Raw genomic sequence first — 13546 nt, 5'->3', positions numbered from 1 at the left:
CAGATGACACCACGGTCATCAGCCTCATCCGCGATGGTAACAAGTCTGCATACAGATGGGAGGTTGATAAGCTGGCTGTCTGGTGTGGTCACAACAACCTTGAGCTGAAACATGCTCAAAACAGTGGAGATCGTAGTGGACTTCAGGAGAAAATTTTAAATAGATTTTTATTCAATGCCTTATAAATATTGAAACTACTTGGTTACAATGGCTGTTTGTATAAATGATGGTTTCTCTGATTAAAAAACAAACTTTTGAGCCATTTCAGAGCTAATACATAATTATCTAAATATATATTGAACATCATCAATAGGTTAAAAAAAAAAGAAGATTTTTGTAGCCATATCAGCCAGCCCTACTTTGAGGGTGTAGTATCGAAATGTACATACTATGCCACTCAGTTGACACGTCTCAACAATGGCAAAGAGACATGCCAAGTTTAGAGTCAATGCACAAGTGTTGGTTAGTTATCTGTGATCTATAGATGGCACTGTCTACAAACTGCTCAGGTTCCCTCAGGACATAATGTCAATGATGCATACCAATTTTCTTTTAAATCCAAAAAATCATTCAAAAGATACTTTACTTTATATTAAAATTCAAAATGGCAGAGAGGCAATATGGCCGATGTCAGAAAAATTGGGATCGTTGAAATCCTCATGACCTAAAGAAATCCATAGACACCAAGCTCATGATTTTAAGCAAAACTGTTCAAATGTTATTGACAAAAATAGTAATTTTATTACGTTTCCTTGACCCAAATGTGGCACTATCACAAAACTTGGCGTGTACCCTTAGGTCATGTTCCTAATGAATCATACTAAGTTTAGTTTTGATAGACCAAAGTGTTGCCGAGATACGAGATACTTACTTCCTGATTCACGTCAAAACTGTTAACTTGAAGTTGTCGTTACTTTTCAACAAAAAATTATTTCTGTGCATCTTAGTCTGGAAATCATCTGAGCCAATTTTTGGGTGACGAAGTAGGAAGAGTTGCGAAAAAAGATAAACAACACAATCCAACATTGCGACCACTGTAATGGGTGGAGTTTTAATATAAAGTGTCCATTACAATGATTTTGAGGAGAGAAATAAGAAAAACAGATTTTGTTTCTAGGGTAAACAGTTCAAAAGAAAAGCGATTTTTGGAACTTTTAGAGTTTGGCCTCAAATTGTACAAATAAGTGGCCAGTCCCTATCAGTGTGCTAAATTTCATCATTTTCCTATGTACGTTTCATAGAACTCCCATAGACTCCCAGCCAGAATAATAATAATAAGGAAACTAACAGATACAATATGGGCCTTTATGTAAATGTGAAAGAAACCTCTCTGCTTTGTACCTGTAGATGAGGACCTCATCATCTGAGCAGTTGTACTGGAGCTGGTACATTTTCACTTTGGGGGCTGTCTTGCTGACAGACCACCTGATCAGGGCAGACATGGCAGTCACCTCTGAAACAGACACTGCTTTCTCTGACTGACTATTGGGAGTGGCTTTACTGGTCTTGGATGTGCCCGTAATGTCTGACAGGCGGGACTTGGGTTGTGATGCCTGGCCTGTCCCATTGCTTATGTGGGGTAGCTGAATAATTGACAATTCCACTGAAGCAGTCGATTCACCAGCCAGGTTGGCTGCAATGCAGTTGAAGGTCCCATAGTCTTTCGATGTGGTGATCAGGATCTCCAGGGTACCGTTGTGGTACACCACTGTGCGTGAAGAGTTGCCCAGTAATCGATCGTCAGGGGCGACCCAATGTATGGTTGGAAGGGGATCTCCGATGGCTTCGCACCGTAGACTGGCAGTCTGGCCCTCCAGAACCAGCATCCTGTGGGTGTGTTGAATAATCAACGGCTGCTCACACAAAAACTTGTCCTCCCGAACATTCCAGAAGTAGCGCCCCTTCAAGCCAGGTGGGGAGGCACAAGTTTCCAGGTCGTCGTTTCGCTCCAGGCTGCGAAACCAAAGCAATTCACAATTGCAGTGAAGTGGGTTCCCTCCCATGCTTAGTGAAAGCTGAGGTGAGAAAGGTGTGGTCATCACTTCGGAATCTTGTGCTCTGGCAAAGATGGAATCTGGTGGAAGTTTCTGGAGCCGGTTAGAGGTGAGATCCAAGCAGGCCAGTTTCTCCAATTTCACAAAGGTCCCCTCAGGAATGTAGTCCAACAAATTGTGGTCCAGATTTAATTGGTGCAGGTTGATCATCTGTCGGACTGAATGCCAGGGCAGAGCTTGCAGGTTGTTGTAAGACAAGTCCAGATCTTCAAGTGATGCTGCGAGGTCTTCAAATGCCCTCTCAGAGATGCGACCCAGCTGGTTGTTATTAAGGATGAGATGCTGCAGGCTGATCAGCCCTCGCAGGTCATCTGGGCCTAATTCCATTAAACGGTTGTTGTCCATATGGAGAGAACGGAGGGTCTCCAGGTCACCGAAGGAGAGGGGCTGGATGTAGCTTATCGTGTTGCGGGAAAGCGTAAGGTCCACCAAGTCTGTCATGTTTGCAAAGTCCTGCTGTGCAATTCGAAGGATGTAGTTTCCCCCTAACCGGAGCTCCACGGTGCTGCGATCTATATCTGGAGGCACAAAGAGCAGGCCTTTAGCTGGGCACAGGGTCCCCAGCGACTCAGACAAGTTCTGGCAGACACAATACTTGGGGCACGCATGGACCATCATCACAGCCATACCCAGGACCAGCAGCTGACAGAGCATGTGGTCCATAGTAGATTCACACAAAGGGACCTGTGAGACAAAAATGCACAAGGAATAATCAGTATTGACATTCTTGATTCGAAATAATTTTTGATTTTAACAAAACAAAATGAAAAGCAATGGCTTTAAATCAGGTTACTGTGACAGATGTTAGGAAGCAATTAATGACCTGCTTAACTTTTTGTGTAGTAGCATGAGCTGTGTCTTTCATGGTCTACTCAGTGAATCCTTATCTGCTAGACAGCTTGTAAGCTCACTCATGCAGATTATACACTTATGTACGATGTGTGTTACAAGTGTGCAAGAGGCTTTAACTTTTGTCTTTAACAGATTATCACAACACTGTGAGAGACAGGAAGTGTCTGAACTAGGGCTGTCAATTTGAGAGGTTAATTTAGTGCAATTTTATTATAATTAATTATATAAAACATGTTATAAAACATTTAATTATGCCCCTGTCCTGCCAACCACAAGGAGTAAAGGGGACTCAGGATGCATTTTTAAAAGTTGAAATACTTCTAACTTGAAATGCATCTTAAAATCTCATGGTGTCTGATGCATGTGTACACAGGTCAACAAGACATACAGTGCAGACGAAATGCAAGAATGTGCAAGTGAATTTGAAATATTGATTACATTTATTTGTGATTTATTCTATTAATAAATAAGTATTGTGTAATCAATTCAATTACATTTTTTTAATCAATTGAAACCCCTTGTCTGAACAAACTGGGCTCCTCAACCGCAATAGTATGGTGTGCCTGAGAAAGGTCTAATACGGACTTCTTATCTTCTATAGTCTTCAGGGAGCCAAAGACATTGTCCTGTTAAAACATGTACAGTCTATCACTTCCTTTCCCACTCACTACTCAGGGGGACATTCCATCACAGAGACATGGCCCAACACACCCACCCAACAGAATCAATCACGGTGAAGTCAAAGTCAAGGATTCTTATGGTGCTGACAGCAGGTCATTAAGTCAAATTCAAGTTGGTGCCGCTTTGATGAGTTAAGCATCAGAAAGTCATCTTGATTTATTCTTTAATTTCAGTGGCCTGTAAACAAGGTCAATAGATACCCAAACCTCTTACAGCTCATAAAATGCTAAGCCTTTAAGGAATAGTTCACCAATAAATGAAATTCTGTTATTATTCACTCACATCATGTTGTTTCAAACATTGATGCTATTTTTATTTTTCCCCCATAGAACACCAAAGCAGCGACTCTTTTCCATACAACGACCACGCTGGCCAATCTTCAAAAATAGCAAAAACAAAATTCCATAAATATCTGTCATATGACTTGTGCACTATATTCCCAGTCTTGTTAAGCCATATAATAGCTTTGTGAGAGGAACAGACCACAATTTAAGTTGTTTGTCACTGATATTCTTCTCTTCCACCAAAGCCTGAAAATAGACTACATAAGTTATAGGGACAACAAAAATGGTACTTTGACATGCCAGGCTTGACTTTCAAAAATGCCAAACACAATTGGTTCTCACGTATCTTGTGATCAAATGTCATTGACGTCAAACCTGACATGATGCAAAAGGTACCATTGATTGGAGGGCTACAGCGGAGGGCAAGAAAATCAGTGAGAAACAACTTAAATTTTGGTCTGTTCCTCAAACAAAGGTATTGTATGGCTTCTGAACACTTGTAATATAGCGCACGAGTCATATAGACTACTTTTATGATGCTTTTTTGTACAGTAGGAGCTTGACAAATGTGGCCACTATGAACTTTCATTATTTGGAAAAGAGCTCTTTTAAAAAAAAATCTCCTTTTGTTTTCAGCTAAAGAAAGTCAGTCATACAGGTTTGAAACAACACAAGAGCAAACAATGACAGCATTTTCATTTTTGCATGAACTTTTCCTTTATTGCATGCAAAATGTTCAGTGTATCGACCTCTTCATTACATTTTTTTTTCATTTTTATTTGTATAGCGCTTTTCACAACACACATCGTTTCAAAGCAGCTTCACAGAAAATCATGCATTAACAGAACATTTCACTGTAATATCTATAAAGTCTTAGAGTCATCATTGTGTAGTTTGATTAAATATGATTGTACATTTTGTATAAAAAATAAATAATTAAATAATAATTGTATTTAGAACCCCAGTGAGCAAGCCGAAGGTGACCGTGGCAAGTAACACAAAACTCCATAAGATGTTGGTTAATGGAGAAAAATAACCTTAGGAGAAACAAGACTCACAGTGGGAGCCAGTTCCCCTCTGGCTAACATCATGAATATAATGCCAATGTTACTTATTTGTGTGCAGTGCAAGTCGTGGTTTAAAATGAGTAAACTAAGTGTCAAGGGTCAGTGTTTAAACAAAGATTTTGTATGAACTGTAAGATTAATGACTAATGTCTTTGAAGTTAATCCTAGATTAAATGCAGAAGTATACATAGATGCATTGTCCTTTGTTAGTTGGCTGATGAAGGCTTTTGTTGGCAATTAATTGGTAGTTTATATATTCCATTTCAGGAGTGTAGTCCATCATTAGACCAAGGTGATGCAGGCAGAGATCAGTGAGGTGCATCACAGTTCAACCGGCCGGTAATTTCGGTGAGGTCTATCCTAAATCCAAGGATCAGGCAGTGGCATATGAAGTATCCCATGTCTTATGGTTGGAGTTGGCATCAGTTCAAACTCTAAAGTCCATCGTAATAGACTGAAGTGATGTTTGGCTGGCACCGGCTGCATTTAGTCGTCATCACTCAGAGACACGTAGCAGTGGAGTCTGACACCAAGCAGGAACAGAGCTGGATCTGACCAGTTCTGGTGACCTCGGTATAGGAATCCCAAGGTTGAGACAGGGATACAAATAGAATAATATTAGCGTAGATGCCATTCAGTTTTTTTGCAGAGTCATAGATCAATGTTTCTGGTTCCGGCAGACCTAACTAAAGCAGCTTAATTGTGAGTTGATGGATACATTATGTGTATGCCTGGCTAAATAGATGAGTCTTGAGTCTAGACTTAAACTGAGTGAGCGTAGCTGCGTCCCGAACAGTGTTAGGTAGACTATTCCATAGTTTAGGAACCAAATAAGAAAAGGATCTACCTCCTTTTGTGGATTTTGATATTCTAGGAACTATTAACAGGCCAGAATTTTGTGATCGTAATGAACGTGATGGAATATAGTGTGGTAGAAGGTCACTTAAGTACTGAGGAGCTAGACCATTCAAAGTTTTGTACATAGTTAACAAAATTGTAAAATTGATGCGAAATTTAACAGGTAGCCAATGTAACGATGATAAAATGGGACTAATATGAACATATTTCTTGGTTCTAGTCAACACTCTGGCTGCTGCATTTTGAACCAATTGAAGTTTATTGATTGAACTTGCTGGACATCCTCCCGGTAATGCATTACAATAATCTAGTCTTGAGGTCATGAATGCATTAAGTAGTTTTTCGACATCAGCAACAGAGAACATGTGTTGTAACTTCAAAGGACAGATTGGTATCAAATATAACACCTAAGTTCTTCACTGTAGAAGACGACGTAACAGTACATCCATGAAGAGTCAAATTATATTTTAGTGGCTACATTTTAGAGGTTTTTGGTCCAATAATTAGTACCTCTGTTTTATCGGAATTAAGTAGAAGGAAATTTCTGGCCATCCAAACTTTGATTTCATTGATCCACTCTGCTAATTTGGAGAATTGTGAAATTACATCGGGTTTTGAAGAAATATAATGTTGGGTATCGTCGGCATAACAGTGGAAACTTATTCCATGATTCCTGATAATATCTCCCAGGGGAAGCATATATAAGGAGAAAAGCAGAGGTCCTAAAACTGATCCCTGTGGCACTCCATACTTAACTTTTGTTTGATTTGACAATTCCTCATTTACATAGACAAAGTGGTAGCGGTCTGCTAAATAGGACCTAAACCATGCTAATGCAAGTCCACAAATGCCAACATAATTCTCAAGCCTATTTAAGAGAATGTCTCAAAGGTGCTGTAAATGATGTTAGTCATTGCAGACCTTCCACCAGACTTAACTGTTGAATTAGACACACCACCTCTTTCCAAAGCCCCACCCATCAAATACACACACTCACAGATACACTTGGAGATCGTTGTAATCAGAGATGGAGCAGGTGAGCATCTCGATGTCGCAGGCATCAGATATCTAGAATTAATTTCTGAGAAGATGAAATTCCAAACACATATATCAACAATGCAATACTTACTAGCTATATATATAAAAAAGTTATATCAATAATTAAACTGTTACTAGTAGAAATATCCATTCCTGATTCAACAATAGAATTGAACTATTGAAATGCACATTTTTATATCTGTAAATGTATTTCAACATGAAAGATATGGAATTTCAGATAACTGTAAATTAATTTCAGATATCAATAAATAATCAAAGAGCATTTAAAGATATTTTAAAAGGATTTTATATTGGTTCACGTGATGCCATGCGAGAGGCAGACGTGTGAGACACGAGCTCTGCGAACTTTGCTAGTTTTTTAATTATTTTCATGTTATAATCCGGTGAGATTCGATACACCCAGTTACATATTTGCTCTTTGAGGTAAACGTGGCAAAGAAGATATGGGGTGGACATGTTTTCTTTAGTGCTGGTTCAAGTAAGAGCAGGGGAGTCATTACACTGATAAATAAGCATCTACAATTCAAATGTCTCAAACATATTAAAGATAAATTAGGAAGAGTCATTGTTGTTTTAGGAGAAATTCAGGGGCAAAGGTTGATTCTGGCTAATATTTATGCACCTAACGTGATGATCAGGGCTATTTTATAGATCTTGATGGGATGTTGCAAGCTGTTGGCATCTCTCATGACATAATATTGGGAGGAGACTTTGATCAAGGACTGAGTCCATCAAAAGATTATAGTGAAGCAAAAGTGTGTAAGCCCCCTAGAGCAACATTGACTCTTCACAGGATGTGTAAAAATCTTGGTCTTGCAATAGCTGGCGACTTTTGAACCCATCTGGTAGGGATTATAAATTTTTTTCATCAGTTCATAAGATTTACTCTAGAATAGATTTTTTTTTATTATATCTAAGTCCCTCATTTCATCTGTTGTGGATTGCTCAATTGGAAACATTTTAGTCTCAGATCATGCCCTGGTGAATTTAGAGATGTTGTCACATACAGAGAAAAATAAATCATATAGTTGGCGCTTTAATCCTAAATCCTGATTTCCAACAAATGTTAAAGGCTGAAATCAATGTTTATATGGAGACCGACTGGTCCTCAGTATCTTCTGTGGGCGTGGCTTGGGAGGCACTTAAGGCGGTTCTTAGGGGTCGGATCATACAGTATGCCTCATTCATCAAAAAATCCAAAGCACGAGAACTCGTGGAGTTGGAAGGAAATATTAAAAGTGCCGAGGCAGAGCTGAAGCGCCGAATGTCATCTGATGGTCTCAGAGAATTGACCCAATTGAAATACAGATATCATACTATTTTATCGTGGAAAGTGGAGTTTTGGTTGTTCAGGGCAAGACAGTCATACTTTGAGTCAGGGGACAAAGCAGGGAAGCTTTTGGCTAGATATATAAAGCAGAGAGAGTCTTTTTCTACCTTTCCCTCAGTGAAATCTGCTGGTGGTGAAATTTTTACCTCAGACATTGATATTAATAATGCATTGATCTATGATCTTGATCTCTATAGTTCCACGTCTTCGTCTACTGATGAAGATATTAGAAACTTTGTGGAACCATTAGATCTTCCTAAACTGACGAATGAGCAAAAAAACTCTCTTGATTCTGAAATAACCCTAGAGGAACTTGACGAGGTAATTAAGTCCTTACCTACAGGCAAGGCTCCGGGGCCAGATGGTTTTGCCGCTGAATTTTTTAGATCGTATGCTACAGAACTGGCTCCATTTTTGTTAGAAGTTTATACTGAATCATTAAAGAATGGAAAGCTTCCTCCAACCATGACACAAGCCTGGATCAGTCTGAATCTTAAAAAGGACAAAGATCCAAATGAGTGTAAAAGTTACCGTCCAATTTCCCTGATCCAGCTAGATGTAAAACTTTTGGCTAAAATATTGGCTAACCGATTAAGTAAAGTTATGACATCTCTTATACATATAGATCAGGTGGGGTTTATTCGGGGTCGTAGCTCTTCTGAGAACATTAGGCATTCGGTCAGTGGCGAATGATCAGACTCCGGTCGCTGCCATCTCACTTGACGCCGAAAAGGCGTTTGATATGGTAGAATGGGGTTATCTGTTTAAGATTTTGGAAATGTATGGGTTTGGGAGTACGTTTATTGGTTGGATCAAGTTACTTTATAGACACCCTGTAGCAGCGGTACAAACAAATGGATTAATTTCAGATTATTTTACTCTGAATAGGGGCACCCGTGAGGGTTGCCCTCTTTCCCCATTATTGTTCTGTCTTGCCCTGGAACCATTAGCAGCCGCGATAAGAAAGGAGGATGATTTTCCAGGGGTGGTGGCGGGAGGCGTGGCGCATAAGCTTCTGCTTAATGCAGATGATATTTTATTATTCGTCTCTGACCCTACTAAATCTATGCCTTGCCTCCACAGAATGATTAATTCCTTTTCCAAATTTTCAGGATACAAAGTCAACTGGTCTAAATCCGAAGCTTTGGCTCTGGTAACGTATTGTCCAGTAATGGCCTTCCAGCCAGGCACCTTCCAGTGGCCCAAACAGGGCATTAAGTATTTGGGCATTTTATTCCCCACAAATTTGTCTGATTTAGTTAGAGTTAATTTTGACCCCTTAATAAAATGGTTTTCGAGCGATGTGGGCAGGTGGGCTTCATTACATTTATCGATGATTGGGAAGGTTAATGTTATTAAAATGAACTGTATTCCAAAATGTAACTACCTGCTACAGTTTCTCCCGGTAGATGTCCACCTCTTTTATTTCAAGCCATTTGAAAGCATAGCGAAGTCTTTCATTTGGAATGGTAAACGTCCCAGATTACATTTCAGTAAGTTACATAGGCTGATTGACAAAGGTGGGCTAGGCTTACCCAAGATTTCATTTTATTATTATGCATTTGGTCTCAGACATTTGGCTCATTGGTCGCTTCCACCTGAAAGAGCCCCTCCCTGGTTCTGCATTGAACAAGAACTTCTTGCCCCTATCTTGCCATTGCAATGTCTTTCTACCAAGCTGCCCAGAGAACTAAAGACACATCCTGTTATCTCACATATGCAGTTAGTGTGGACAGGGGTTTCCCGCATGCTTAATTCGGACATTTACCTGAACATATTTGGTTAAACCATAAACTGTGTATTAATAAGTCCCCTTTTTCCTGGACAGAATGGATTGAGAAGGGAGATGCTACGCTGGGTGACCTGTATGAAAATGGAGCATTGAGATCCTTTGAAAATATTACACACCGGTTTGGGATTCCCAGATCTCAATTCTTCAGGTACTTACAGCTGCGCCATCTACTTTGTACCATCTTTGGGTGTTGTACACAGCCCCCTAAAGCTGCAGACACTCTTGAGATGGTACTAGCGGCTTTTGGAAAGGGTCACGAGGCTTCAGCGTACTATTCCTGGCTAATTCAGAGTCTAGGGGATGGGGTTTTGACATCTCTCAAGAAGTTATGGGAGAAAGACTTGAATTTAGTACTGGAGTATGAAGAATGGGATAGGATTTTAAAAAATGCCAAGTCTATGTCTAGGGATGCAAGGATGCGCCTCATTCAATTTAAGATTCTGCATCGTTTTTTTATTGGACTCCCTCTAGATTGCATAGGCTTAGTCTTAAAGATACACCCACCTGTTGGCAATGCCAATCAGGGGTATATTTTATTGAAAATTGATTCCGTGTTTTCATGTGCTGTTTATGCTGATTTGAGTGTGGAATCAATAAAAATTGTTAATGACAAAAAAATAAAAATAAAAATTATATTAGTTAAATTAAAATGATCTGAAATTAGCCACTAAGTGAAAACAAAATTACATATATCAAAACTTATCTTTATTATTTTAATAGAAAGAAGTACAATGCTTATATGTGTATCTGGAATCTTAACTAGTAAGAAATTAATTGTAGATATCTGTTATTTCGTTTTGAACAGAAGTTAATGACAGATCATTGTGAAATTCTACTAGCGAAAATGCACTTCCAGATCTTAAAAATTATGTTTTTTGCTAGTTGAAATGTCATGTTTGCAAACAAGAATGTGTATTTCCATGAGTAATGATGTCATATTTAATATCAAGAACAGATGTTTTTACTAGTGCAAATCAAAAATGAGCAATTTTCACAAGTAGTAAATACATTTCTGGTATCAAGAATGAGCATTTTATCTACTAAAAAACTAAATGCATATCTATGATTCATATCCTGCATGTGATTAAACACAAGTTATTTATTCACATTGTATTTGCAAACATAACATGTATGAGGCTTTGTTAAAAAAAAAAAAAAAAAAAAAATCAGCGTTCATAATGCCCCACTGCACCAGAAAAGAGACATAGGCCCGAGATATACAGTACTGAACACAAATACTGGAAAGCAGACACAACTAGCGATGCAAGCTCGATTTCAAGGATCATTGAATTTCGAGATGTAGCAGAGTGCAATTCATAACACTACACAAATATCCACTGCATTCACAGCATTGCCACAAGAAATTAGCATTAGTTGTCTTTTATGGTCAGTTTTCTCTTTTAGATCAACTACTGTCATAGTGCAGCAACAATTTGAAGATATCTATAACTTAATAAATCTTCTGAATCAATTAAGTTATTCAAAAATACATAAAAAATGCAATTCACACAAAACAAATTACTTGAATTCACCTCTACTATGATGAACATGCTTTTAATTTCTGAGTTCCAAGTCATTATGATATTTTTTGCAGGGCTTAAAAGTAAAAAATGTCCAAATGGTATAACCGTCTGGAGACAGTAAACAAATATAATAAAATTAATAAATAAAAGTACATTTTGAAAAAAAAGATTGCTGGTTTGGAATAATCTATTCTTTTTTTCTTTTTTAAAAAAGCAGTGAAACCTTTGGGGGTATTTACACTTTTTACTGATTGGATAGCAATCAAAAAGCTGTGTATCCACCTTCTCCCAATTCGCTTCCGGTCTCCAGTGTTTTCACCCGCATTTCTTGAAAGCTGATCTGAAGTCAACAAAAAGGATCCTTGCATATGTCCCTGGTCTGTTCAGATGTTAGAAGATAGTTTTGTGTTCCTTGCCACGGTCACCTTTAGCTTGCTCACTGGGGGTCTAAATACAAATATTATTTACTTTTTTATTTCAAGGCACAATTTACAATCATGTTTTTATCAAACTGCACAGTGATGACTCAAAGACATTACAGATTCTTTTTCTGTTGTATAAAGTGCTAAACAAATAAAAATGACTCGTTTTGGGATTTCCGGTGAATCCATTACAGTAATACACCCAAGTGGTGATGAATGCATGAACAAGTTTCTCTAAGTCTTGACTGGATAAAAAACATCTAATCCTAACCCTATATTTTGGAGATGATAGTAGGCTGATTTAGTTATTGCTTTGATGTGACTACTGAAACTAATGTCTGAATTTTTTGTCTTTAGACCACAGGAGTCAAGGTACTGTATGTGTTCACCTTGTGAATTTCACCTTTGTTGCCAAATACAATGACCTCTGTCTTGTTGTTGTTTAACTGAAGGAAGTCAAAGAAATAAGCCACATGAGTTGACGTCAGGTGTGAGTACACTGTGTACACCTGGCTGCCGCCCACATCTGAGCTGTTTGTTGTCTTTTGTTGTTCGTCTCATTGTAGTTGCTCAAATGTACGTTTCTTTTCATAAATAAGACACAATGCAACAAAAATTAAGCCATAACACAACAAAAAAGCCACAACACAATGGAAATAAGGCCACAAATTTGCCGCTCTAATTTTCAAATGCAAATGAGCTGTTGATTCACTGCACGTGTTTGCCAGAGGTTTGCAGCTCTTCGCCAGTAGTGGTGAACCTCCAGCAAACCTTTGGTAAAAATTGACAATTTGCTGCAAGTTTGCCGCAAAGCTCATTTGCATGTGAAAATTATCAGTGGTGATATGCGTCAAGTTGGCGGCAAATTTGCCTCGAACTCTCAATTTTCGTAAGGGAAGAGCTACCGGTACTGGTATGCCAGAATATCTGTAGGTACTGTGATGTCATTCACAGTACCTACAGCAAATATTTATGAAGTTATGTGAATTAAGAGTTCTGGTAGAAACCCAACCAGGTATTGGCTAGAGCACTTAAGGACAAATAAGAACAGTGTTTTTATTACTATTTCTTTTCTGATAATTTTGTGTTGCATCTTACTTATTTAGTCATTTTGTGGCTTAACTTCATTGTGTTTTCAGCTTTTATTTGCTTAGCTAATTTGGTTGTATTGTGCACCCCTCGGACATTGTCATAACATTTTTATTTTTATAGAAAATGTTATTGTAGAGTAGCAGGGTAATTTGTTGTAATATTATCTTTCAACCACAAGTGGTCAGTCTGTGATATAGGAAGTGATGGGAACAGGAAGTAGGCCATCTTTAAAAATGCCATGAGGCAATTTACTGTTAGTAAAAGGTTTAATGTAATTGATGAGAGTGTACATCCTATTGCCACTAAAACACTACAGTTATAAATTTAAGATCCCAACATGACTCAAAGATTACATTTCTAGGAATTTGTGATGTATTAAACTAGATATTTTTTTTTTTTTTTTTAAAGATTTCTCATTTTGTATCAACTTGATCAATTTGTCAATGACCCATAAACATGTTTAAGCTACTTGAATAATAATGATTTAATGGCACAGATATTTGAAAGCAACTCTCACCATCATTTCTTTTCA

At 38.2% G+C, this 13546-nt stretch overlaps 1 protein-coding gene across 2 annotated transcripts in view; it reads right to left on the bottom strand.

The window, feature by feature from the left end:
* The window catches only part of LOC127410276 (leucine-rich repeat and fibronectin type-III domain-containing protein 2-like), a 110117-nt gene that overhangs the window by 72315 nt on the left and 24256 nt on the right, over positions 1-13546 (bottom strand). For both annotated transcript variants that reach the window (XM_051645462.1, XM_051645464.1), the window contains exon 2: positions 1342-2738. In XM_051645462.1, coding sequence (XP_051501422.1) covers positions 1342-2717 — 1376 coding nt within the window. In that variant the 5' untranslated portion in view covers positions 2718-2738. The remainder of the gene's footprint in view (positions 1-1341; positions 2739-13546) is intronic.

Source organism: Myxocyprinus asiaticus, chromosome 19 (assembly GCF_019703515.2).
Source record: "Myxocyprinus asiaticus isolate MX2 ecotype Aquarium Trade chromosome 19, UBuf_Myxa_2, whole genome shotgun sequence".
NCBI classification, from domain to species: Eukaryota; Metazoa; Chordata; class Actinopteri; order Cypriniformes; family Catostomidae; genus Myxocyprinus; species Myxocyprinus asiaticus.
The sequence above is the reverse complement of the archived record's forward strand: the minus strand, read 5'-3'. Positions and strand labels throughout refer to the sequence as shown.